The sequence below is a fragment of the Choloepus didactylus genome, chromosome 3, assembly GCF_015220235.1.
Source record: "Choloepus didactylus isolate mChoDid1 chromosome 3, mChoDid1.pri, whole genome shotgun sequence".
Lineage (NCBI taxonomy): Eukaryota > Metazoa > Chordata > Mammalia > Pilosa > Megalonychidae > Choloepus > Choloepus didactylus.
The window spans coordinates 26,611,654-26,638,228 of record NC_051309.1 but is presented as its reverse complement, the minus strand read 5'-3'; the positions used below and the strand labels follow the sequence as shown (position 1 = coordinate 26,638,228).

The 26,575-nt window shown below is 42.4% G+C and overlaps 1 protein-coding gene across 1 annotated transcript in view; it reads left to right on the top strand.

Annotated features, from left to right (window-relative positions):
• Nucleotides 1–26,575, top strand: part of SEL1L3 (SEL1L family member 3) — a 124,663-nt gene that overhangs the window by 73,414 nt on the left and 24,674 nt on the right. The window contains exons 13-17 of the mRNA XM_037829527.1: nt 1,542–1,682; nt 7,065–7,127; nt 18,590–18,766; nt 21,114–21,241; nt 23,871–23,954. Coding sequence (XP_037685455.1) covers nt 1,542–1,682; nt 7,065–7,127; nt 18,590–18,766; nt 21,114–21,241; nt 23,871–23,954 — 593 coding nt within the window. The remainder of the gene's footprint in view (nt 1–1,541; nt 1,683–7,064; nt 7,128–18,589; nt 18,767–21,113; nt 21,242–23,870; nt 23,955–26,575) is intronic.

Here is a 26,575-nt window from a genome sequence, read left to right as displayed (position 1 = left end):
TGCTACTGGAGATTCCATCAGTCGTGATAGACCAGGTTATGCAGGGGAAACAAAACGCCCCAATCTCAGTGGCTTCAAACATTGCCAGTGCGTTTCTTGCTCACACTGCACGTCTGATGTGGGGTGGCAGGAGCTATGCTCTCGCAGTCCCTTAGGAACCCGAGCTGACAGATGCTTCCTTTCAACATGTACCCAAGACCATTGCAGCAAGGCACATCACGGGCTGGCTCATAGAGATACTGCTCGGAAGTGACACAGTCAATCCTTTCATTTCATTGGCAAGTCACTTGGCCACTCTGGACTTCAAATGGGCCGTAAGTTTAGTCTTACCAAGTACCCAAAAGGAGAGAGAGCTGCAGTATTTATGAGCAACCCTAAAGATAACCACCAGATATTTTGGGATATGGGAGAGATTAGATGGGCATCAAGAAGAAGGCCATGAGTTCAGGTAGGAGAAGAGAACAGTAAAAAGTTTGTAGGGCATGTTACCCCAAAAGAATCAGCCTGGTCTCTTGAATATCTCTTGTTATTTGGATGGACTTTTGAGAGGTACAAGAAAGGGCAGAATCTGGGAGAACATCCCCCATCTGTTTTTTTCCTTGATTTCACTAGAAGAAAGCCCTTGATGGGAGCCAAATCTGGCTGATTGCACAAGTGGAAGCCTCTTACCCACAGAAGGGATGGAGCTTTTGCTTGGGGCTCCTGCTGAGCCAAGCAGGGCCAGCAAGATTCTCTGAGGCCGCTAAGCAGACAAGGCTAGAAATGGGGAAAGGAAAGGAAAAAGAAGAGAATCAAAGGAATTGACAAAGCAAACATTTCAGACACTCAAGTACTCCTTTGTAACAGTCCTCCCATCCTCCACAGTGGCCTTCCTATCATTTCAAGAGCTGCTTGGCTGGAAGTTGTAAATACTTGGGAGACAAAGGGAAGAAAAGGAGAAAGGGGAAGCAGAAAGAAAGAAAGACAATGAGGCATGGGGTCAGAATGTTAATAAAAGGGGCCCTTGGCCCTGTGCTTGGGCATCTATCCCTAGCCTACAGTCTTTCTAGCACAGGAAGGAATTCCAGTGTGTACTTCTGAAAAGGCCCCACTGCCAGAGCCACTTCCTGGGTACTCGAAAGCGTGCATTAACTTTCCTCACAGTGGACATTTCTTTCTTCCTTCCTTCAGCAAATCTTTGTTGAGTAGGTTCTTTGTCATTCAGCCAGACTCTGCTGGGTGGGCGTAGGGGACAGAGGGTCAAAGATGAATAGCACCTTGAGGTTCCTATCCCCATTGAGCTCACTGCCTCCAATCTAATGGTGGAGCCAGCCATGTAGGCTCCAGAACACTTCTGGCTTGTGCTGAGGGCTTGTATTTGCACAAGTCCACCTTCAGAGCTTGGGTCCTCAGTTGGAAGATATAAAGTACATCTAGCTAAATCATGGTGCTCAAGATAAAAACATGTTCGCTAGGTTTTTCCTTCTACCTTTTAAAGGCTTGTATTAAGCATTAAGCATTGCACAGGAAAGTCCTTATTCTAAATTGCTGTTGTCTTTAAGCAACGATTGGCCCAGATGCTGTTCTGGGGACAGCAAGGTGTGACCAAGAATCCTGAGGCCGCGATTGAGTGGTACGCCAAAGGCGCCCTGGAGACGGAAGATCCCGTGTTAATATATGACTATGCCATTGTGTTATTCAAGGTAAGAATCGCTAAATTTGTGCTGAAACTGCAATTCTTATCTGACTTCCTGAGCAAGTTTCCCATAGGTGGGCAGGCAAACAGGGGGTCTATAATTGAAGAAACTTAGTGTATACTTCTGTCACTCTTGATGGAACGGGATATTTTCTAAAAAGGCAGAGTCAGAAGCAGTTCCCTGGATATCGTTTTTAATTGTTAGTCCTGTGTTTGGTACATGGCTTCTCTCTGCTTTTGCAAGAACTGTGGCAGTCTAGGGGAGACACCCATGGTTGATGGGTGGTTATGTGGCCTCCAGCCCCAAAGGTGTTGCAAGTTCACCGCCAGGCAGAGTTCTCGGTGAGAGGCATCTAAAACAATGTGCACTTTTGGGCTGGATCCCAACAGCCCCATTGATCCAATCAGAACCTTGGTTTTAAGAGTAGAGGCTAAACCTGCTTATAATTGTGCCTAAGAGTCTCCCCCTGAATGCCTCCTTGTTGCTCAGATGTGGTCCTCTCTATCTAGCTAAGCCAACTTGGCAGGTGAAATCACTGCCCTCCCCCTACCTGGTATCTGACTCCCAGGGGTGTAAATCTCCCTGACAATGCAGGATATGACTCCCAGAGATGACTCTGGACCCGGCATCATGGGATTGAGAACATCTTGACCAAAAGGGGGATGCGAAATGAAACGAAATAAAGCTCCAGTGGCTGAGAGATTTCAAATGGAGTTGAGAGGTCACTCTGGAGGGCATTCTTATGCACTATATAGATAACACTTTTTAGGTTTTAATATATTAGAATAGCTAGAAGTAAATACCTGCAACTCCCAAACTCCAACCCAGTAGCCTTGACTCTTGAAGACGATTGTATAACAATGTAGATTACAAGGGGTGACAGTGTGATTGTGAAAACCCTGTGGATCACACTCCCTTTATCCAGTGTATGGATGGATGAGTAGAAAAATGGGGACAAAACCTAAATGAAAAATAGAGTGGGATAGGAGGGTGATTTGGGTGTTCTTTTTTTATTTTTATTTTTTGTTCTGATTCTGATTCCGTCTGGTGTAAGGAAAATGTTCAAAAATAGATTGGGGTGATGAATGCAACTGTGAACCATGGATGACTGTATGGTATGTGAATATATCTCAGTAAAACTGAAAAAAAAAATTTGTTTTTGAAGCAACAGGAGAATGGGGGGAGGGGCAGAATGCCAATTGGTCCAGGATTAGAGGATGGAATTCAAGTCTCGCCTCTGCAACCATCGCCCGTGTGTCCTTGGGGTCACCTGGCCTCCTGGGACAGTAGTAATGACTGCAGATTGAGTGAGATAACATAAGCAAATGAACTTTGAGAGCTATAAAATGATGTATGTCTTATCCAAAATATTAATAGTTCCCTCTTAGGGATTGAGCACTCCCTTGGTGCTTCTATCCACTCACTGAACCCTCACAGCCACCTGGAGAGGTGGGCACCGCATGTATTGTGACCCCTGTTCACATATATGGAAACAGGCACAGCCAGGTTTTGTAACTTGCTGTCTTAGTTTGCCAGGGCTGCTAGGACAAATACCACAGGCTGGTTGGCTTAAACAACAGGAATTTACTGCCCCACGGTTTGGAGGCCGGAAGTCCAAAATCAAGGTATCAGCAGGCTACGCCATCTCTGAGGTCTGTAGTGTTCTGATGGTGGTGGCTTGCTGGCGATCCATAACTCAATCTCTGCTTCTGTCACGTGGCCGTCCATCTCTTTTTGTCTCCTCCTGTGGCTGCTTCTTTTCCTGCTCAATCATCTGGATCTCTGTCTAGATTTTCTCACCTTATATGGTTTCCAGTCATATTGGATGAAGGCCCACCCTGCTCCAGTTTGGCCTCATCTGCATAAGATCTTCAGAGATCCCATTTACAAATGCGCTGCCACCCACAGGACCAGGGGTTAGGATTTGAGCATGTCTTTGTGTGGGAGGGTGTGTGTGGGGCATGATTCAATCAACCACACTTGCCCAAGGTCACACAGCTGGCAAATGCCAGACCCTGGAGTGGGATCAAGGACATCTGCCTTTAGAAGTTCTACTCTTCACTCCCAAACACAGAGCTATCTATTGACCAGTCTTGGAAAAGTAAAACCCTGTTGACTCTGGTAAAGACATTCTGGGGCCCTGTGTCTGTACACAACAAAGAAAGCAGTGGTCCCCAAGTAGCACACGTCTTCAGTCAAGGACATGGATTTGCATAGCTGTGAATCCACGTGTTCATTTGGCCACTCACTGATTAACAGCCATGACTTTTGCAATGTTTCTAACCCTCTGAACTCCACCAAAGCCTTAAAGCCTTTTGGTTACTATGGCTTCCAGATTTCTAGCCAGGACCTTCTCTTTCCAATCTTCAAATCAATGTAGAAATTGTTTGAATTTTAGCCATATGCCAATACGTTTGTGTACTGATTCAACAGCTATCCATAAAAATGCCAGACTCTGATCTAGATGGAATGTATGACTGTGTGAGCCATGTTCCTGGACTTCAGGGAGCTCATACGCTGGTGGGAAAGACAGAGGAGAGGCACCCGACCACTGGAGTTGGGGCTGATCACTTCTTCCTGGTGCCAAAATGATAAAGGCATGAAACAGACGTGATTGCTGCCCACCAGAGAGGAGCTTTCAATCTGGAAGGAGGAACAAGTACTTGAGTAAATAGCTCTGGAGTTGGCATATCATTTCCTCGGGTCTGATTCCCAAACCTGAAAGCTTTTTAGGTTTTCCTGCCTTCCAACTAAGTCATCCCTGGGTTGGTTGAGGGACACCCTCTCTCGGCATCTCAGGGGATGTTCCGGTTTGCTAAAGCTGCTGAAATGCAATACGCCAGAAATGGATTGGCTTTTACAATGGGAGATTATTAGTTCACAAATTTACAGTTGTAAGGCCATGAAAATGTCCCAATTAAGGCATTAAGAGGTAGATACTCTCTCTGAGGAAATGCCGATGGCATCTGGGGTCCCTCTGTACATGGGAAGGCACGTGGTAATATCTGCTGGTCCTTCTTCTCCTGGGTTCTGGTTTCAAAATGACTTTCTCCAAAATGTCCCTGGGTTTCTGTCTCAGCTCTTGTGGGTCCTTGCTTCTCCCAGGGGTAAACTCTGGATTACATATCTTAGCTTCTCTCCAAAATGTCTCTTTCAGCTTCTCTGGGGCAAACTCTGGGCTTCATCTCTTAGCTTAGCATCTCCAAACGTCTTTATGTCTGCGTCTCCAAGCATCTTGGTCTGTGTTGGTTCTGAGCTCTCTCTCTCTCTCTCTGAGCTCTCTTAAGGACTCCAGTAAACTAATTAAGACCCACTCTGAATTGGGTGAGTCACATCTCCATGGTAACAACCTAATCAAAAGATCCCATCCATAATAGGTCTGCCCTCCCAAGAGTGGATTAAAACAACATAGTCTTCTATGGGGTACATAACATTCAAATCAGCACAGGGAAGATTTTCACCTTTAGCAGGAAGTGTCTTGAGTGTTTTCCATCTGAACACACCCCATGCAGGAAATGGGCTTTCCAAATGTAAAGAACAGTAAGGAGCACATGGCTTATTGTATTCAAAGATGGCGCCAGGATGGTGGTTTGTCCAAGTCCCTGGAGGCCTATGTAGGTGGAGCTTTGACTTTCACTGCAGCAACTGTCCTCCATTCACTCAGTGAGTAGCTGTTGAGCACTATTATGTAAGGGGATGTTACAATTTATCACATTTAACAACTTCCAGTACTACTCAAATCCAGGTAAACTGCATAGCCTTTGTGCAAGGCTATCCCACTTCTGGCTAAATAGCTAGAATGCTGGAAACATCCCTGGCCTGGAAATTGGAATATCTGGGTTCTAGTAAACACTTAACTGCATGACTTTGGATAAATCATTCTCACTGGGCCCTAGTTTTATTCCCTCAAAACAAAGACATTGGAGAAGATCAACTTTGAGCGCAACCAGGTTCTAACCTTCTATGGTCTGGGCTTTTAGATGCTTTTCCAGAAGTTCAAAAGGGGTGTCTTATTGTGCCATCTAAGTTTTCCAAGCAGCCTGCTTATCCTTTTCTCTTTCCTTTCCCTCTCTAATGAAATGAAGTAATGGTTCACTTCTGGAAAATATTTTGATCTTCCACTTTACTTCAGTTCACTGGTTTTCTTAAATCGGTTCATTAAATTCTAATAGAAACTTGATTTATGTAATTTAACCTTGAGTTAAATTTAGTTGAAAACTATCGAGACAAACATATCTTGTTTAAGAAGATTAGGAAACATTACACTTTCTTGGCTTAGAATTGAAACATTTGGGAGAAAATATAGCATGGTGATTACGAGCTTGGACCCTGGGGCTCGCCTGCCTGGGCTCAAATCCTGCCTCAGCTTCTCACACATTGTGCCCCTGGGCAAGTGTTACAGCCTCAGTGGGGTTACTGTAAGGGGCAGCTGAGATAATTTAGGAAAGGACCAGGGTTGGGCCATGTTAATTAACCCAGGAATGTTAACTATTACTCTTTATTTACTGGAAAGCTAAGTATTTAAATAGAGTTAATAGCTCACATTCAAATCACTTGTGACCCTGTCAACAATTGTGTCTGAGACCAGGGGGACTCCATGGAGTGTGTCAATAACAGACTCCGGGTGAGTTTGGAAGCAGCAGGGTTTTCTGCTGGCTTCCCGTGCCTGGCACCTTCTCTGTCCTCCTCCACCGTCCCCTCAGACCTACTGTTTCCCACGTGGAACCCAAGATGCCTTCCAGTGTGTTGTAACAGGTAACCCCAAAGCCCCTTTCTCTCTGTGGTGGACAAACCACCTCTGCTGGAAAAACTTGATTTTGCTGGAAGAACCTTGTGAGTTTCTGCCAGTCTCTGTGGCAGCCAATTCCAAGGGGGTCCTGGCTCTCAAGCTGCTTCTGAAGCTACAGTCTTCCACCCTGGGGACTCAGACAGGACCCAGGAAGGTGGCACATGACAGCCTGATAACGCTTGACTGTCCAACACAGATAAATGCTTTATCCGGCTCACAAATTAGATAATCCCCAAAGGAACAGATCCAGGATGGCCAAACTCATTTTAACCTTATTCAGGCTTCTCCCACCAGTACCTCTGGATTGACAGGAATGCGATTTACGCTATAATAAATGGGGAGTTTTGTTTCGCTGCTCGGCTGGGATGTTGAGGTTTTTTGCCTCTGCTCCACGAATGTAAGTGAAGAAATAATAATGATGGTGATAATGATCATGTAAGAGCACTGCATGTAGAATTCTTTAAGATGAAGCTTTTAATGTAGAAGGCTTGGATTTTCTTTTTAGGTATTTTGTCTTGAACACGGATGTATCTGTGCAATGCTTTTAAATGTACTTGGATTTATGCTCTTCATAATGATGGCTGTTTATCATTGTTTAGGGTCAAGGAGTGAAAAGAAACAGACGGCTTGCTTTAGAGCTGATGAAGAAAGCAGCGTCCAAGGTAACACCTATGCATACTGTCGTAGGGAAACACTACCACCATGCACACCCACGTTCTCACAGGTTTTCAAAGAGTAAATGGCCAGCCACCTCCTCCAAATCCTAAAGGTGGAAATAGGGTAGGGAGGGGTTGCCGGCATTGCTGTGATCAGTCATTTTTGAGTTATATCACCTATAGAAACCTGCCACAATAGAGACAGCAAAATTCAAGAGCTGAATTCACCTTCCAATAAATAGAATTCAGGCCAATTTTGTTTGCAAGCTAAAATTATAATCATGGGCTGCCCTGATAACAAGGAGTGAGGCTCCCTGAAATCAAATGGGTACAAAGGCCACTGAATTAGGAAAACCAAAAGCCTGAGACTTTTGAAGGTTGTTAACGTCGTCATGTCCAATTCCCATTTGTTCCTTGTGCTTCAATAATGGGACTGCCAGGTTTATGAATTATTTTGATTGTGTCACTAATTACTTTTTATTGGTATCTTTGAGCAAGCTGGTTTACATATAGCACTACAGAATAAACATTAGACTATGTCTTGAGAGGGGCCTCACACAGGCATACATATACATGTGATGCACGCACACCCACATATGCACACTCACACTTGCACGTGTGCATGCATACAAATGTGCAAATAAAGAGAATCGTAGACTCCACTATAATTCAACCTTGGCAGGGCCTTTGGACGGCTTCCTTCAGGCTCTTGGTTGTGCCTCTATCCCAAGGCTGCCAATATTTGCCCTACCAAGGAACACTCCAAAAATAACCATGCTGATTTTTCTTCCTCATTCCCTTTCTTGAGTATCTCTGAGGGTCTTTCCATAGAGCAGGAAGTTAGATCATATAGGTTTTCCTCCATTTGTGTGGTGTCACGAGGATAAATGACCCGGAAGAAGGGAACCTGCTGATGTGCACCCCCAGCTCCTGACACCAACATGAATTACAGGGCAGTAGTGGTAAAGCAACTCGATTGTGTCACTGGGGCATTGATTTCCCAAGGCATCTGTTTTAGTTTGCTAATGCTGCCAGAATGCAAAACACCAGAGATGGACTGGCTTTTATAAAAGGGGGTTTATCTGGTTACACAGTTACAGTCTTAAGGCCATCAAGTGTCCACGGTAACACATCAGCAATCGGGTACCTTCACTGGAGGATGGCCAATGGTGTCTGGAAAACCTCTGTTAGCTGGGAAGGCACGTGGCTGGTGTCTGCTCCAAAGTTCTGGTTTCAAAATGGCTTTTTCCCAGGACATTCCTCTCTGGGCTGTAGTTTCTCAAAAATGTCACTCTTAGTTGCACTTGGGATATTTGTCCTCTCTTAACTTCTCCAGAGCAAGAGTCTGCTTTCAATGGCCATCTTCAAAATGTCTCTCATCTGCAGCTCCTGTGCTTTCTTCAGAGTGTCACTCACAGCTGCACTGAGTTCGTTCTGTTTGTCAGCTCATTCATATGGCTCCAATGACTCAACTTAGATCCACCCCAAATGGGTGGGGCAACACCTCCATGGAAATTATCCTATCAGAGTCATCACCCACAGCTGGGTGGGGTGCATCTCCACAGAAGCACTCAAAGAATTAGAATCTAATCAACACTGATAACATCTGCCCACACAAGATTACATCAAAGATAATGGCGTTTGGGGGACATAATACATTCAAACTGGCACAGCATCCTAAAATGGGTCAGAGAGGAGGTTTTTGGCAGGTATGCAATTTGCATCTCTTTAGCCATCCTTGGGGTGAATTGATGTCCAGGTGCTTTATTTTGAATAGATTTTAGATGTGTGGGGAAATGTCGTTCCATGACCTGGAACAGTCACGTCCTTAGAAGTGTTACCTGATTCTCACTCATTCACTCAGCAAGGAGTTATTAATCTCCTACTCTTTTGTCAAGCACTGTGGTGAAGGTTACAGATAGGTTGAGTTTTGGAATTAGCCAACGGAAGCAGATGGAAGCAGATCTGTTGATTGTGCTGGCTAAATGTCCAGAACAAGGCATGACTGCTCAGCAACAGGACAGGATTTCTTGTGGGACCCCTGAGCTGGATCCAAGTGCATTTCTGAGGGAGGAGTTCTGAAAACATTTTGAGTCATGGCAGGTATAGCTGAGTAAGACTGTAGCCTGTCTAGGTAAGCACTGCAAAATCCATTTCAATATGTTCTGGAGATTTCTTCCAAAGCTGTTTCTTGACACTTTATAGAATGGCCTGATCTAGTACTTTGTTAAAATGCATTCTGCTGTACTTATCAAGAGCCTACCTCATGCAGGTACTGTGCTAGGCTCAAGAAGACAAGCCTCCGTGCCTGGATCCATGCCACCGACACTTTCCCAAATGGTGCTCTAAGGTCATATGTCTTGAGGCCTGCAGCTATGAACTGCCCCTCAATCATGATGATATAGGACTTGGATTCCATTTTGCTTTGTCAGCCTTCATTCATTCAAATATTCATTGAGTGCATACTATGTGCCAAGCACCAATACAGAGGGGCTTGGGAGACAGGAAAAAAAAAAAAAAAAGATCCTTGCTCTCATGGAGTTTCTATTCTAATGGGCTTTGTTAGTTTCTTTCTCCAGGTCTTCCTTTCACCCTGATTATAACATGAAGACTCAGAGGCATAGCCTTTTAGGAATTGTTGCAGACTGAAAAGGCAACAGGGGTTTGCTTGGCCAGTTTGGTGGGGGGGGGTCTGGAGCAGAAAGGGGAAGGTGGCAAAGAAGGGAGGTGTGTTTCAGAACTGTGCCTAAGACTGAGACTTCCCTGGTGCCAGGGAAGGGCCTGCTGACACAGACTTAGCCTCTAGCCTCCCTGATCCTGCCTCCCTTCTTCGCCACCCTCTCCTTCCTGCTCCAGCCCCTGTGGGAACTGGGAATCCTAAGCAGCCGCAAAGCACCCAGGCTTTGCAAGTCGGATGTTGCTGCTGCTTCCCTCAGTGGGTTTGTCTGCGTTCAGGATTCAGGGCAGAGTAATCAGTAGATGGGCAGGCGGGTCACCTAGAGACCGTCCCAGCCAGGGCTGGCCTCAGGCCTCACGTTGCAGTTGAGCACTCATGAATTTCAAGGGCACTGTTGATTGTTGCAGGTAATAAGAACCTTTTGTAGACCAGGGTGTTGCATAAGAGCCCACAGGAGCTGAGTGGTGATTTGGGGGGCGGGGAGCGGGGGGCAGTGTCACTGCTGAGCTGGAAAGCAGAAATCCCGGCAGCAGCAGCCGGGTGAAATCCACCTGGGAAGATGCTGAGGCAGGCTCAGGTTTCCTAGCACTTAGCTGGTCTTTAATGCCATCTGCCCCAAGAAAGAGAAAGGGAAGGTTTTGCTCATACTTAGGTTGGATACTTCCATACCAATTCTCTTTATTTTTTTTTTTTTTTTTTTTTTTTTCCCATGAAATTAAATGAAATTTTATTTATGAATTTTGGGCAGAGCATCCACAACTTCCACTGACATTCTAAAAAAGGACCTCAAAAGAGGGTTTAAAGATATACGTTTCAATGTAAAGGCATATATCACCCCCTTTCTTTTTTTTTTTTTTTTTTTTTTTTTTAAATCATCATTTTATTGAGATATATTCACATACCACGCAGTCATACAAAACAAATTGTACTTTCGATTGTTTACAGTACCATTACATAGTTGTACATTCATCACCTAAATCAATCCCTGACACCTTCATTAGCACACACACAAAAATAACAAGAATAATAATTAGAGTGAAAAAGAGCAATTGAAGTAAAAAAGAACACTGGGTACTTTTGTCTGTTTGTTTCCTTCCCCTACTTTTCTACACATCCATCCATAAACTAGACAAAGTGGTGTTTGGTCCTTATGGCTTTCCCAATCCCATTGTCACCCCTCATAAGCTACATTTTTATACAACTGTCTTCGAGATTCATGGGTTCTGGGTTGTAGTTTGATAGTTTCAGGTATCCACCACCAGCTACCCCAATTCTTTAGAACCTAAAAAGGGTTGTCTAAAGTGTGCATAAGAGTGCCCACCAGAGTGACCTCTCGGCTCCTTTTGGAATCTCTCTGCCACTGAAGCTTATTTCATTTCCTTTCACATCCCCCTTTTGGTCAAGAAGATGTTCTCCGTCCCACGGTGCCAGGTCTACATTCCTCCCTGGGAGTCATATTCCACGTTGCCAGGGAGATTCACTTCCCTGGGTGTCTGATCCCACGTAGGGGGGGAGGGCAGTGATTTCACCTTTCAAGTTGGCTTAGCCAGAGAGAGAGGGCCACATCTGAGCAACAAAGAGGCATTCAGGAGGAGACTCTTAGGCACAAATACAGGGAGGCCTAGCCTCTCCTTTGCAGCAACCGTCTTCCCAAGGGTAAAACTTATGGTAGAGGGCTCAACCCATCAAACCACCAGTCCCCTATGTCTGTGGTCATGTTAGCAACCATGGTGGTGGGGTAGGCGAATACCCCTGCATTCTCCACAGGCTCCTCAAGGGGGCACTACATCTTTTTTTTTTTTTTTTCCCCTTGTTTGTCTTTTTTCTTTTTTTTTTTTTTTTTTTTTTTTTTTTTTAACTTTCCCTTCTTTTTTCAAATCACCTGTATGAAAAAAAAAGTTAAAAAGAAAACAAACATACAATAAAAGAGCATTTCAAAGAGACCATAGCAAGGGAGTAAGAAAAAGACAACTAACCTAAGATAACTGCTTAACTTCCAACATGTTCCTACTTTACCCCAAGAAAGTTACATAATATAGCAACATTTCAGTGAACTTGTTCCTACTACAACCATCAGAAATTAACAGACCATAGTCATTTCTGGGCATCCCCAGAATGTTAAATAGCTTATCTGTTCTTCCTGGATTATTGTTCCCCCTTCCTTAATTGCTCTCTACTGCTAGTTCCCCTACATTCTACATTATAAACCATTTGTTTTACATTTTTCAAAGTTCACATTAGTGGTAGCATATAATATTTCTCTTTTTGTGCCTGGCTTATTTCGCTCAGCATTATGTCTTCAAGGTTCATCCATGTTGTCATATGTTTCACCAGATCGTTCCTTCTTACTGCCGCGTAGTATTCCATCGTGTGTATATACCACATTTTATTTATCCACTCATCTGTTGAAGGACATTTGGGTTGTTTCCATCTCTTGGCAATTGTGAATAATGCTGCTATGAACATTGGCGTGCAGATATCTGTTCGTGTCACTGCTTTCCGATCTTCCGGGTATATACCGAGGAGTGCAATCGCTGGATCGAATGGTAGCTCTATATCTAGTTTTCTAAGGAACTGCCAGACTGACTTCCAGAGTGGCTGAACCATTATACAGTCCCACCAACAATGAATAAGAGTTCCAATTTCTCCACATCCCCTCCAGCATTTGTAGTTTCCTGTTTGTTTAATGGCAGCCATTCTAACCGGTGTTAGATGGTATCTCATTGTGGTCTTAATTTGCATCTCTCTAATAGCTAGTGAAGCTGAACATTTTTTCATGTGTTTCTTGGTCATTTGTATTTCCTCTTCAGAGAACTGTCTTTTCATATCTTTTGCCCATTTTATAATTGGGCTGTCTGTACTATTGTCATTGAGTTGTAGGATTTCTTTGTATATGCAAGATATCAGTCTTTTGTCAGATACATGGTTTCCAAAATTTTTTCCCATTGAGTTGGCTGCCTCTTTACCTTTTTGAGAAATTCCTTTGAGGTGCAGAAACTTCTAAGCTTGAGGAGTTCCCATTATCTATTTTCTCTTTTGTTGCTTGTGCTTTGGGTGTAAAGTCTAGGAAGTGGCCTCCTAATACAAGGTCTTGAAGATGTTTTCCTACATTATCTTCTAGGAGTTTTATGGTACTTTCTTTTATATTGAGATCTTTGGTCCATTTTGAGTTAATTTTTGTGTAGGGGGTGAGGTAGGGGTCCTCTTTCATTCTTTTGGATATGGATATCCAACTCTCCCAGCCCCATTTGTTGAAAAGACCATTATGGCTCAGTTCGGTGACTTTGGGGGCCTTATCAAAGATCAGTCGGCTATAGATCTGAGGGTCTATCTCTGAATTCTCAATTCGATTCCATTGATCTATATGTCTATCTTTGTGCCAGTACCATGCTGTCTTGGCAACTGTGGCTTTATAATAAGCTTCAAAGTCAGGGAGTGTAAGTCCTCCCACTTCGTTTTTCTTTTTTAGAGTGTCTTTAGCAATTCGAGGCATCTTCCCTTTCCAAATAAATTTGATAACTAGCTTTTCCAAGTCTGCAAAGTAGGTTGTTGGAATTTTGATTGGGATTGCATTGAATCTGTAGATGAGTTTGGGTAGAATTGACATCTTAATGACATTTAGCCTTCCTATCCATGAACATGGAATATTTTTCCATCTTTTAAGGTCCCCTTCTATTTCTTTTAGTAGAGTTATGTAGTTTTCTTTGTATAGGTCTTTTACATCTTTGGTTAAGTTTATTCCTAGGTACTTGATTTTTTTAGTTGCTATTGAAAATGGTATCTTTTTCTTGAGTGTCTCTTCAGTTTGTTCATTTCTAGCATATAGAAACATTACTGACTTATGTGCATTAATCTTGTATCCCGCTACTTTGCTAAATTTGTTTATTAGCTCTAGTAGGTGTATCGTTGATTTCTCAGGGTTTTCTAGATATAAGATCATATCATCTGCAAACAATGACAGTTTTACTTCTTCTTTTCCAATTTGGATGCCTTTTATTTCTTTGTCTTGCCGGATTGCCCTGGCTAGCACTTCCAGCACAATGTTGAATAACAGTGGTGACAGCGGGCATCCTTGTCTTGTTCCTGATCTTAGAGGGAAGGCTTTCAGTCTCTCACCATTGAGTACTATGCTGGCTGTGGGTTTTTCATATATGCTCTTTATCATGTTGAGGAAGTTTCCTTCAATTCCTACCTTTTGAAGTGTTTTTATCAAAAGGGATGTTGGATTTTGTCAAATGCTTTTTCAGCATCTATTGAGATGATCAATTGATTTTTCCCTTTCGAATTTTTAATGTGTTGTAATACATTGATTGTTTTTCTGATGTTGAACCATCCTTGCATGCCTGGAATGAACCCCACTTGGTCATGGTGTATGATTTTTTTAATGTGTCTTTGGATTCGATTTGCAAGTATTTTGTTGAGGATTTTTGCATCTATATTCATTAGGGAGATTGGCCGGTAGTTTTCCTTTTTTTGTAGCATCTTTGCCTGGTTTTGGTATTAGATTGATGTTAGCTTCATAAAATGAGTTAGGTAGTGTTCCATTTTTTTCAATGTTTTGAAAGAGTTTGAGTAAGATTGGTGTCAGTTCTTTCTGGAAAGTTTGGTAGAATTCCCCTGTGAAGCCATCTGGCCCTGGGCATTTATTTGTGGGAAGATTTTTGATGACTGATTGGATCTCTTTGCTTGTGATGGGTTGGTTGAGGTCTTCTATTTCTTCTCTGGTCAGTCTAGGTTGTTCATATGTTTCCAGGAAATTGTCCATTTCTTCTACATTGTCCAGTTTGTTGCCATACAGTTGTTCATAATATCCTCTTATAATTTTTTTAATTTCTTCAGGATCTGCAGTTATGTCAGCTTTTTCATTCATTATTTTGTTTATATGGGTCTTCTCTCTTTTTGATTTTGTCAGTCTAGCTAGGGGCTTGTCAATCTTGTTGATCTTCTCAAAGAACCAACTTTTGGTGATATTTATCCTTTCTATTGTTTTTTGTTCTCTATGTCATTTATTTCTGCTTTAATCCTTGTTATTTCTTTTCTTGTACTTGGTTTAGGATTGGTTTGCTGTTCATTTTCTAGCTTCTTCAGTTGATCCATTAGTTCTTTGATTTTGGCTCTTTCTTCCTTTTTAATATATGCGTTTAGTGCTATAAATTTCCCCCTTAGCACTGCTTTTGCTGCATCCCATAGGTTTTGGTATGTTGTGTTCTCATTTTCATTCGTCTCTATATATTTAGCAATTTCTCTTGCTATTTCTTCTTTAACCCACTGATTGTTTAGGAGTGTGTTGTTTAACCTCCAGGTATTTGTGAATTTTCTAAGTCTCTGATGGTTATTGACTTCTAATTGTATTCCATTGTGGTCAGAGAATGTGCTTTGAATAATTTCAATCTTTTTAAATTTATTGAGGCTTGTTTTATGTCCCAGCATATGATCTATTCTGGAGAAAGTTCCGTGAGCACTAGAAAAGTATGTGTATCCTGGTGATTTGGGATGTAATGTCCTGTAGATGTCTGTTAAATCTAATTCATTTATCAGATTGTTTAGGTTTTCAATTTCCTTACTGGTCTTCTGTCTGGTTGATCTATCTATAGGAGAGAGTGATGTGTTGAAGTCTCCCACAATTATTGTGGAAACATCAATTACTTCCTTTAGTTTTGCCAATGTTTCTCTCATGTATTTTGTGGCACCTTGATTGGGTGCATAGACATTTACGATTGTTATTTCTTCTTGCTGAATTGCCCCTTTTATTAGTATGTAGTGGCCTTCTTTGTCTCTCAAAACATCCCTGCATTTGAAGTCTATTTTATCTGAGATTAATATTGCTACACCTGCTTTCTTTTGGCTGTAGCTTGCATGAAATATTTTTTTCCATCCTTTCACTTTCAATTTCTTTGTGTCCCTGTGTCTAAGATGAGTCTCTTGTATGCAACATATTGATGGTTCATTTTTTTTGATCCATTCTGCGAATCTATATCTTTTAATTGGGGAGTTTAATCCATTTACATTCAACGTTAAAACCGTGAAGGCATTTCTTGAATCGGCCATCTTATCCTTTGGATTATGTTTGCCATATTTTTCCCTCTCTCTATTAATATCCTTTATTGTACCCATACCGAATCTCTTTAGTACTGAACCTTTCTCCAAGTCTCTCTGTCCTGTCTTTGTTTCTCTGTCTGTAGGGCTCCCTTTAGTATCTCCAGTAGGGCAGGTCTCTTGTTAGCAAATTCTCTCAGCATTTCTTTGTCTGTGAAAAATTTAAGCTCTCCCTCAAATTTGAAGGAGAGCTTTGCTGGATAAAGTATTCTTGGCTGGAAATTCCTCTCTCTCAGAATTTTAAATATGTCGTGCCATTGCCTTCTCGCCTCCATGGTGGCTGCTGAGTAGTCACTACTTAGTCTTATGCTGTTTCCTTTGTATGTGGTGAATTGCTTTTCTCTTGCTGCTTTCAGAACTTGCTCCTTCTCTTCTATGTTTGACAGTGTGATCAGTATATGTCTCGGAGTGGGTTTTTTTGGATTTATTCTATTTGGAGTTCGCTGAGCATTTATGATTTGTGTATTTATGTTGTTTAGAAGATTTGGGAAGTTTTCCCCAACAATTTCTTTGAATACTCTTCCTAGACCTTTACCCTTTTCTTCCCCTTCTGGGACACCAATGAGTCTTATATTCGGACGCTTCATATTATCTATCATATCCCTGAGGTCCATTTCGAGTTTTTCAATTTTTTTCCCCATTCTTTCTTTTGTGCTTTCATTTTCCATTCTGTCATCTTCCAGGTCACTGATTCGTTGTTCAACTTCCTCTAGTCTTGTACTATGAGTGTCCAGAATCTTTTTAATTTGGTCAACAGTTTCTTTAATTTCCATAAGATCATCCATTTTTTTATTTAGTCTTGCAATGTCTTCTTTATGCTCTTCTAGGGTCTTCTTGATTTCCTTCATATCCCGTACTAGGGTCTCATTGTTCATCTTTAGTTCTTTGAGTAGCTGCTCTAGGTGTGTCTCTTCTGGTCTTTTGATTTGGGTGCTTGGGCTTGGGTTATCCATATCGTCTGGTTTTTTCATATGCTTTATAATTTTCTGTTGTTTTTGGCCTCGTGGCATTTGCTGTCCTTGATAGGGTTCTTTTAGGGTTTGTAGACCAGTTGAAGTCCTTATCTCTAATTTATCAGATCTACAGCTTCGTGGAGTACACTTTCTCTAACTAACCAGCAGGTGGCGTCCACGAGCCACCTGTTCTCCACAAGCCAGATCTCCCCTGCTTAGCCTTTTTGGTGAGTGGGGGAGTGAGTCTTGTGGGGCCCAATTGGTGTCCCAAGCTTGCGTGTGTAGTTGGTGTTGCCTGCCCTGTATGTGGGGGGTGTTTCTGGGCAGTCGGGGAGCGGGGGTGGCCCTAACAATCAAATCTCCCTGATGATCCTAGAGTTTTAAAGCTACTGCAATAGTCTAATCCTTCAGTTCAGTCCTGCCACAGTTTGTCTCTGCCACTGACCCACAAGTCTTTGGTATTGGCGTATGGCTCCTGAGACTTGCAAGTGGGCCCCTCTTCCAGGCTGTGCACCCCGGGTCCTCTGTTGAGGGATGACTGTGCTATGTCACAGGTGAGTGCCGTCCCCCCAGGGCAGTTCTGGGCTGCTGGGCTGTGTTGGGAGGCTCCCAGTCTGCTCAAATGATGGCTGAATGGGGCTCTGTTAATTCACACTGCTCCCCCTTCCCAGCTCTGGGACATTCAGCTGAGGTTGCAGGGAAGGCTAATGTCCACGCCCAGTTTTGTGGTGTGTGCCTGTTATTTGAAGCACTTCCGTCACACTGGGTTGTCTGGGGCAGCTCTGGGCTATGGGGCTGGCGATGGGCAGGAGTGTTTCCTGTCCACCAGGATGGTGGCTGTGAGCGGACACCCCCCTTTTCTTGGGAAGTTGTGTTGTTTAGTGAATTTTCTCAGCCACTGGATTATTGCCTTTTGTCTCAGAGCTCTCTTATTTCTGCTCTTGACTTGACGTGCCCAAATTTCAATTCTTTGAAGCTTTCTGTATTGAGCTTCTTAGAGTAATTGTTTTAGAAAAAGCAAAAAGGATTTAAAAAAAAAAAAAAAAAAAAAAAAAAAAAAAAAAAAAAAAAGGCCCTCCTCAGAGATCTAATGGGTTATTGAAATGCTAATAGACAAAGCAACCAGGGCCATTAAGGAAAGGTGCCCTGGGCAGAGAGATCAGCCTTGCTTCGGGATTTGCATATGCGCCTCAAGGCCTGATCTCCGCCCTTCCCCTTTCTGTGTTCACCAGAACTCCAAAAATCCTCTGCTTTTACTTTGGAGCTTCTCGTGTTGTTTTCCTTCTATGCCCGTCTCCTCTCTGCTGGGCTGGCTGCTCTCAGAGTCTCTGGTGTCTGGCCTCAGTCTATCTATGGTTGGAGTTTGAATCAGTAGAATGAGTTTCCGATGAGAGCAGCCACTGCAATTCTCCCTTCTCCTTCCTGGAGCTGACAGCCCCTCCTCCCCCGGGACTGAGCCTGGCAGGGAGGGGCACGGGTCCCCTGGCCGCAAAAACTTACAGATTTCGCTGATCTCAGCAGTTCCACGTTTTCATGAGTGTTGTATGAAGTATGCCCAAAGACAGATTGCTCTGTGGTGTCCAGTCCACGCAGTTCCTGGCTTTTTACCTACTTTCCTGGAGGAGTAACTAAAACATACAGCTCACCAGTCTGCCATCTTGCCCCGCCTCCACCAATTCTCTTTAGGCTTCATTTCTTAAAAAAAAAAATTTAATGTAATTTCTTTTTGTTCTGAAATCCAGGGATTGCACCAGGCAGTCAACGGCCTGGGATGGTATTACCACAAATTCAAGAAAAATTATGCCAAAGCGGCCAAGTACTGGTTACAAGCCGAAGAGATGGGGAACCCAGATGCATCATACAATCTTGGAGTCCTGTATTTAGATGGCATTTTCCCAGGAGTTTCTGGAAGGAATCAAGTGAGTAAGGATTGAGCTGGGCTCTGCAGCTTTTAATCGATCTCTCGATCATGAAGCGTTTGTTGCGAGTGGGCTATGTGCCCAGCCTAGACTAGGCACCGTGGGTGGTAGAGACACAGTTCAAGACATAGACCTTGTCCTTAAGGAACTCAAGAGTCCTGTTAAGATGGCAAGATAGTGAAGAACAAAGGTGGCATCCAGCCCGGTACAGGGGGTGGTAAATGGCATGACCCAGACAGAGTTCGGACAAGGGTGAAGGCCAGAACAGGAAGCCTCCATGGAGGAGATGTGCTTGAACTGGGAGGTGGTGGGAGGGGACAGTGAGCAAGAGACGACGCAGATGCCAATTTTACTAGAAGCAAAGTGAGCTGGGTCCAGACGGGGCTGCCTGGTGTGAGGAAAGCAATGTTGGCAATATTTAGTGTCCATTGAGCACTTCCTCTGCACCAGGCACGACACAGAGTCCTTACATGTGTAGTCACATAAGCCTAACTACCTCCTGAGATATCTACTATTATGATATCCATTTTACAGAGTAAGCACCTGAGGCTCAGAGAAGTGAAATAACTTACTCAGAGTCATACTCTTAGTGTAGTCAGGACCTGGACCTGGTTGTGAAATGGATGCCCTTTTATTAACCATACAATTGATGATGGGAATAATAATTTATTGTTATTTATTATAATACCCAGTCTGTGCCAGGCTCTGTTCTAGGCACTAGGGATACAGCGGCAGACAAAACAGATCGTTCCTGCTCTTATGTAGCTTACATTCCAGTGGGGAAAAGAGATGATGAACAAATAAATATATGAATATAAAGGCAGGTGCTGATAAGTGCTTTGGGGAAAAACAAAGCAGGGTAAGGAGGACAGGGAGGGTGCATTTGGTGTATGCTATTTTATAAGGGAGATCAGGGAAAGCTTCTCTGAGAAGGTGACACTGAACAGACTTCTAAAGGAATCTTGTGGACATCTGGGAGAAGAACATTCCAGAAGGAGAGAGCAGCCAGTGTAAAGGCCCCAGGACAGAAGCAGGCTGGACTTGCTTGAGGAACATCAGGGAGGCCACAGTGGCAGGAGCAGAGAAGAGAAGTGAGGGGGGTGGGGGGCGGGAGCACAGGTCAGAGGGGTGGCTGGGACCAGGTCATTGGGAGGACAAGGCTCTTGCTCTGTAGGAGATGGGCAGCCATTGACCATCTTGAACAAAGCCGTGACATGCTAAGTTTTCAAACACTCCCACTGAATTCCAGAGGAGACTGGGACCTCAGGGAGATAAGGGCGAGAGGAGAGGGTTTGATGCATGGAATCCAAGAGAGAGAGGATGGTGGATGAGGCCAGAGCAATAACTGGAGGGGTGAGACGTGATCAGATTCTGGATATATTTTGAAGGTTGAAGCAATAGGATTTGCTGACAGATCGCATGTGGGGTGTGAGAGAAGGAAGAGAGTCGGGGATGATGGCAGGCTGTTCGACATTTACTGGATGGGAAGAATGGGGTGGCATTTACTGAGATGGGCGTGGCTGTGGCAGCGGCAGGGTTGGGAGTGGGGAGTCTGTGGACTGTTCTTTGCTGAGCTCTGTGTTTCATTTCATCCCCTCAGCAGTCCCCATGCTCGGTACCCTCGGAAGCCAAATGTTTCACTTGAAGATGAGGTTAGAGGGATAAAATAACACGCTCAAGGTCACACAGCTGGTAAAGAGCAGGGTTGGGATTATTTAGACCCAAGCCAGCCTGACTCCAAAGCCCATGCTTTTGAAACTGACAGTTAACTGCCTCTGAGAAATAATAGTAATTGGTGCCAAGTTTACCCATCTAAGTGTTTGTTTTATTTTCCCTCTACCGGACTCTCTGATTATGCTCTGTATTTTTTCTGCACGACAATGTCTGGTAACCCTCCCACACATCTACGAGCGTGGATTTTTTATTGTCATATTCTCATTCTCACCTTCCTCCTGGAAATGTAGTTTCTGTACATGAGTTCGAAGAAAGGTATTAAGCAAGGTTAGGAAAGCAAATGCCTGAATTTTCACCTGGCATGACTTCCGATAGAGTTTTATATCTAGCTTGCAGGGGTGGCATGAGGGTCAAATGAGATGGCAATAGCATTAGGAGTTACCTGTTGTCTTATTTACTAGGTAGACTTAATTAGCAGAATAGCTGGGGTAAGGTCATCCCATCCCAGAGGCCGTCTTCTGTGTTTGGGTGTCTTCTCTGGAACTGTTGTTTAACTTGGTTTTCCTAAAGGTATCAGAAGCTATCAACCACTGGGAATATCAGTCTTAAAGTATTTTTCTGGGCTGGGATGACTCTTTACTAGTTAGATACTGTTTTTCAATCTCCCTTATAGACTTTAGCTGGTGAATATTTCCATAAGGCAGCACAAGGTGGACACACCGAAGGGACCTTGTGGTGCTCCCTCTACTATATGACGGGCAACCTGGAAACGTTCCCCAGAGATCCCGAGAAGGCTGTTGTGTAAGCAACTGTCAAATGTACTTGATGTATAATGGACTATATTAACCAATCCATGCCTGAGAAAATGGAATTCCTTTTCTTTTTTTTTTTTTTTTTCCCTTTTTAAAAACTTAGTTTGTATCAGTTATACTTGCGTATGATTTAGAGCCAAATAATTCAACAAAGCTTATTAGGAAAAAAAAAGGAAATCTTTATCCACCAGCCACCTCCCCTGGCAAAGTATTTCCTACTCCTTAGAGTAAATCACTTTCAATCTTTTAATCATTTTTTTGTTTGTTTGTTTAACTCTGTCTCTAAATGACACACTTAAACCATTATTTCTTGGTATTTTCCTTATAGGTATTTTCTAATGTTGTCCCACTGTGAAAGATAAGGTTCTCTTTCATTCTGCCATCTCCTTCTACCACATATTGACACTTTCTGCACTCTTCCATCTTCTTAATAAGCATATCATAATTTTGGTTAGATTAGTGTCAAAAATTATATTATTACAACAGTGTGTTTATCACAGCTGAGCTGTGTAGTATACTACGATTGCTTTTTGTTTCTTGCACAACTTTTTGTACCCTATGGAGAAATAATGATTTTTTGTTGTTTATTTGCTTAGCTCTGTATGTCCTTATCATTTTCTATTTATTTGATCTCCAAATTCTCTTCCAGTTGTCTAAATCTCTCAAGATGTCTAGATCCATCAGGTATTCTGTTACTCTTCCTGGAGACATCTCTCTGGAGTCTTTGCCTGGGATAGAACCATCATCCTGGGATTAACTTTGTCATCACTGTGGGGTTCCTTTTCCCTCCCCCTCTCTGTCTTGGGTTGGTCCTCCTCTTTGCTGGACCGCATTTCTTTCTCTCTTTTGGTTTGCTCCTACATTTTGATATAGCGCATCATCCTGCAGTAGGTCCCTGAAGAATGGTGAAGAGGCAGCACATTTGTGAGGTCTTGCATATCTGAAAATGTCTTACAGGGTGGCAGACAACAGCCCATGGACCAAATGTGGCCTGCTGTCTGTTTAGTATGACCCTGAGTGCTAAGAAGATTTTTTACATTTTAAAGGGTTGTAAAACAGAGACTATCCAACAGAGACCATATATGGCCCATAAAGCTTAAGATATTTACTGTCTTCTTGCTCCTTACAGAAATGAGTTTGCAGACCCTTCCTTCAGACCACCCTCATGCCTATAGTCTGGCTCCCAAAAAGTTGTTTTCATAAGACATCTGGCAGCAAACCCAACCTGACCTGAGCTCTGATAAAACTTGACTTGAGAATTTTTTGTAATCAGTGTTATTTAGAATTTTTGGTACGAATATTTATATGTTTGATGGATTTTCTTGTCCTTTGTTTTTGATTTCTAGCTTAATTCCATGTGAAGAGAGAACATACTCTGAATGACTTGAATCCTTTGAAATTTGTTCAGGCTTGCTATGTGATCAGCATATGGTCAGTTTTGGTAAATGCTTCATGGACTCTCGAATAGAATGTGTTTTCTGAACTTGTCAGGCTCAGCATATATATATACATATATCAGTTAGGTCAAATTTGTTAATTATGTTGTTTAGATCTTCTGTATCCTTTATTTTTTTCTTTGTTATTATGTCAGTTATCAAAAGGGCTGTGTTAAAATAATCTACGATGAATATGGATTTATCACTCTTTTGTTAGTTTTCTCCATTTTTTATTATATATTTTGAATCAATTTTATTTGGGTCATACAGATTTAGAATTGTTTTATCTCCCTGGTTGATTCTTTTATCATTTTACAATGTCCTCTTTATCTCTGTTGATGGTCCTTGCCTGAAAGTCTTCTTTTTCTGATGTTTTTATAGTTACACTGGCTATTTTTTGTTCAAGTTTGCATGTTTTCCATTCTTTTATTTTCTATCTTTCTGTGCCCTGTAATTTTAATATTTGTTTCCTATAAGTGACACAAAATTGGTTTTTAAAAAATATTTCTAGTTCAATCTGACAATTTTAGTCTTTTAATTGGCATATTTAGTCCATTTACATTTAATGTAATTATGGATATATTTGGCTTTAAATCTACCATTTTACTTTTTATTTTCTATTTGTCCCATCTCTTCTTTGTGCCTTTTTTCTTTTTTTCTTGCCCTTATTTTGTATTAGCCATGTATTTTTTTGCATTGTATTTCCCCTTTCCGTTAACCTGTTGATTACACATTCTAATACTGTTCTTCTAGTGGTTATAAATCTAAAGATTACAACAGACTAGTTCATTATTAGTAAACCCCTCTAGGATAAATTAGGAGACAGAAACAAAATAGATAAACCTGTATAATAAATCAATAAAAATGTTTTAATATAGAGAGTGTTAGAACTTTTAGAAGAGTGTATTTTTTTACTTTGGTGGATATTTTTCAGTTTGTACCTTAGATGCTGTTTGTCTCCATAAATGACAATCCTAAGCATTCATGAGAAAGGGCACTGAATGCAAAACTCTCAAAATGAGTCTTGTTTTACCTTCTTAAAATTCAGTTCTGGTTTGTTGCTTTATAAAACTTCTAACAAGCAAAATATTCCCTGAGTGAGATTTCCTGAGATCATATGAAGAATAAACATATATTTAATTTGCCACCATTTGGATATTTTCTCTTCCCTTTCCTTTTCAGCTGGGCAAAGCATGTGGCTGAGAAAAATGGCTACTTGGGCCACGTCATTCGCAAAGGCCTCAATGCCTACCTGGAGGGCGCATGGTAAGCTTGGGAGCCATGTTAGAGTGAACTTTCTCGACCCCATATTTCGGTCTGTCAGTATAGTCTAATGAGATAGTCTTAAAATGCAAGCAAAAAAGCAATTTGCAGGGAAATCAGCCTCCCAGTAATGATATTCAGAATATCAGGGACTGATTGGATGTTGATTGGAAAACATAGCATTTCCATGTTTAATTATACACAAGAATTAGTTCTCTAGGGGAGAACGTCCACATTCATCAAGTCGAGAGACACAAATACATTGACTTTTCTTCCCTTCAGGCTTATTCCTTTTAGTTTTTGGAGTCTGAAAACAGCACAGGGCATCCTAGCAGAGTTCTCACTGCCTGTTACTGCCGGGCCATAGAAAGTCCAGGATTTCCACCTTGTTCATTGGAAGAAGAGAGAGCATTGCGTTTAGGGCTCAGGCTGCCTCCTTCCATGGATGTCTTCCTGCCTCTTCCATAAGCAGGAGCCTGCGATGGATGGAACTCACATACCAGACCTCCAGCCTCACAGGCAGACTCCCCTGCCCGCTGTCCCATATGGGATGACACACAGCACGTGAGAACTTGCCAGTACCCCCTGTTTGTTATCACTTGCTGGCTTTACAACTAAGGGAGCATCTCTCCAAATTCCATGTCATTTCTTCTTCCTTCTTCTTTTGTCAATTCCAGTGTTCCATCTTAATTTTCTCTTGGGCCACATTTTCTTGGCTGGTTTATCGCCTAAGTGATCTGGGTATTTCAGTAATAACTAAGAAGGATATGCAAATCAGCACAAATCCCATCGGCCCACTACCTCAAAGACATTACACCAGCCCTCGCATCGATCACACTTAGATTCCAACTTTAATTAAAAATTAAAATATAAATCCAAACAAACGCCATTTTCTCCTTTGGTCCACTGTTACGCATGTAATAATAGATAGCATCGCAGTGAGTGAGACTCTTAAATTAGAGAATGCAGAGGCAATGAGCTAAATTTTAAAAGTGCCATATAAAAACATGTATTATCAGCCTTTAAGAGTTTTTTATCAGTGACCCTACTTTGCACAATAGGATAGGATTTTTTTGCGAAGTGAGCAGTGTTTTCCCATTATGTCTCTTACGATTTTTGTGATATTTAATCTTGTTTCCCAATTGAGCTCCAGATTATAAAGCTCTCAAACTTGACTTTACTCATCCTCCACTTCTCGCCCTCCAAACCTCTCACCCTTTGCTTCACATAAGCTTCTTAGGGTGAACTAACCATTCAGTTATCAAAGTGTTTACAAGTAGAGTTTTCTCAAAGAGCATATCCATAAATACGCCATCACCACCAAAATGCTGTACACTGTTTTCCCTATAAAGAGAGCGTCTTTGTTATAAGCTTAGATTTTTTTTTTTTTTTTGCCTCCTTTTGAATATAACATCACAAAGCATATCAGGTAGCATGTTTAAAAATTTGCTGTGAAGGTCAAGATGAGATTTGTGCAACACAATCTTCCTAGAAAACTGAGTCACAATATCAGATTTTGGGGGAGGCAGGAAGGACTTAAGGGCATTCTGCACTGTTTCTAAGTTTTGATTCAGTTCAGCAGATTTTACCAAGTACACTTACAGTGTACTTGCCATAGGCTGCAGGGATGGCCACAGTAGGTATCTCTTCCCTCGTGCTGAACTACCTGCAGCTTTTTATCTGCCCACATTCTGGGCCTTTGCACCTGCTGACCTCAGGACCTTTGCACCTGCTGTGCCCTCCACGCAGATGTCCTGCCTGACTCCTTATTCCCTTTTATCCTTCCATGTATCGTGATTAAGTGCCCAGTACGTGGCAGCACTTGGTAAGTGCCCAAAACTATTGAATGATGGAACTAAGGCAAATAGACCTAATGACAAAAACTCAGGGGCCATGAGCAGGATGCAAAGAATATCAGGGGATCTGAGGAGGAAAAGATGCTGTCTGGTTTGGGGACTTAGCAAGGCCTTCCTGATGAGATAAGCAGATGATATTGCCTGCAAGGATAGATGGAATTCCCACTTAGCTGTGCAGGTAAAGGGAATTGCAAGATCAAAAGCAAAGAGATAGAAAATTGTAAGCCGTCCAGTTTGCCTCAATGGTATAATTTATAAAATGGAGTAACATGTACAAGAACAAAAAGGTGCTACTTTATGGAAGGTTTGAATGGCAGGTTATACATATTTTACTTAATCTGAAACACAGTGGGGAGTCAGACAGTTTGGGAGAGGGTCGTGACATGAAACAGCTGGGTCCTGAAATGGTTAACCTCATCTGTGGTGGTGTAGAGAAGGGTAGTGTAGAGAAGGGGGAGCCAGTTCTGAATCCAGATTTATAGAAGGGACTGAAGATTTGAGCTGGACATGTTGCACCAGCCAGTTACGTTGCTCTTTTCTTCTTTTATCATATGGTAGTTGGTACTTATTGTCTTAGTTTGCCAGGGCTGCTACAACAAATGCCACAGAACAAACTGGCTCAGAGTTTAAAGGTTAGAAGTCCAAAATCAAGGTGTCAGCAGAATCATGCGTTCTTTGAAATCTGTAGCATCTTGGTGCTGGCTTGCTGGCAAGCTATAACTCAACCTCTGCCTGCATCACACGGCCAGCTGCCTCTTTCTGTATCCT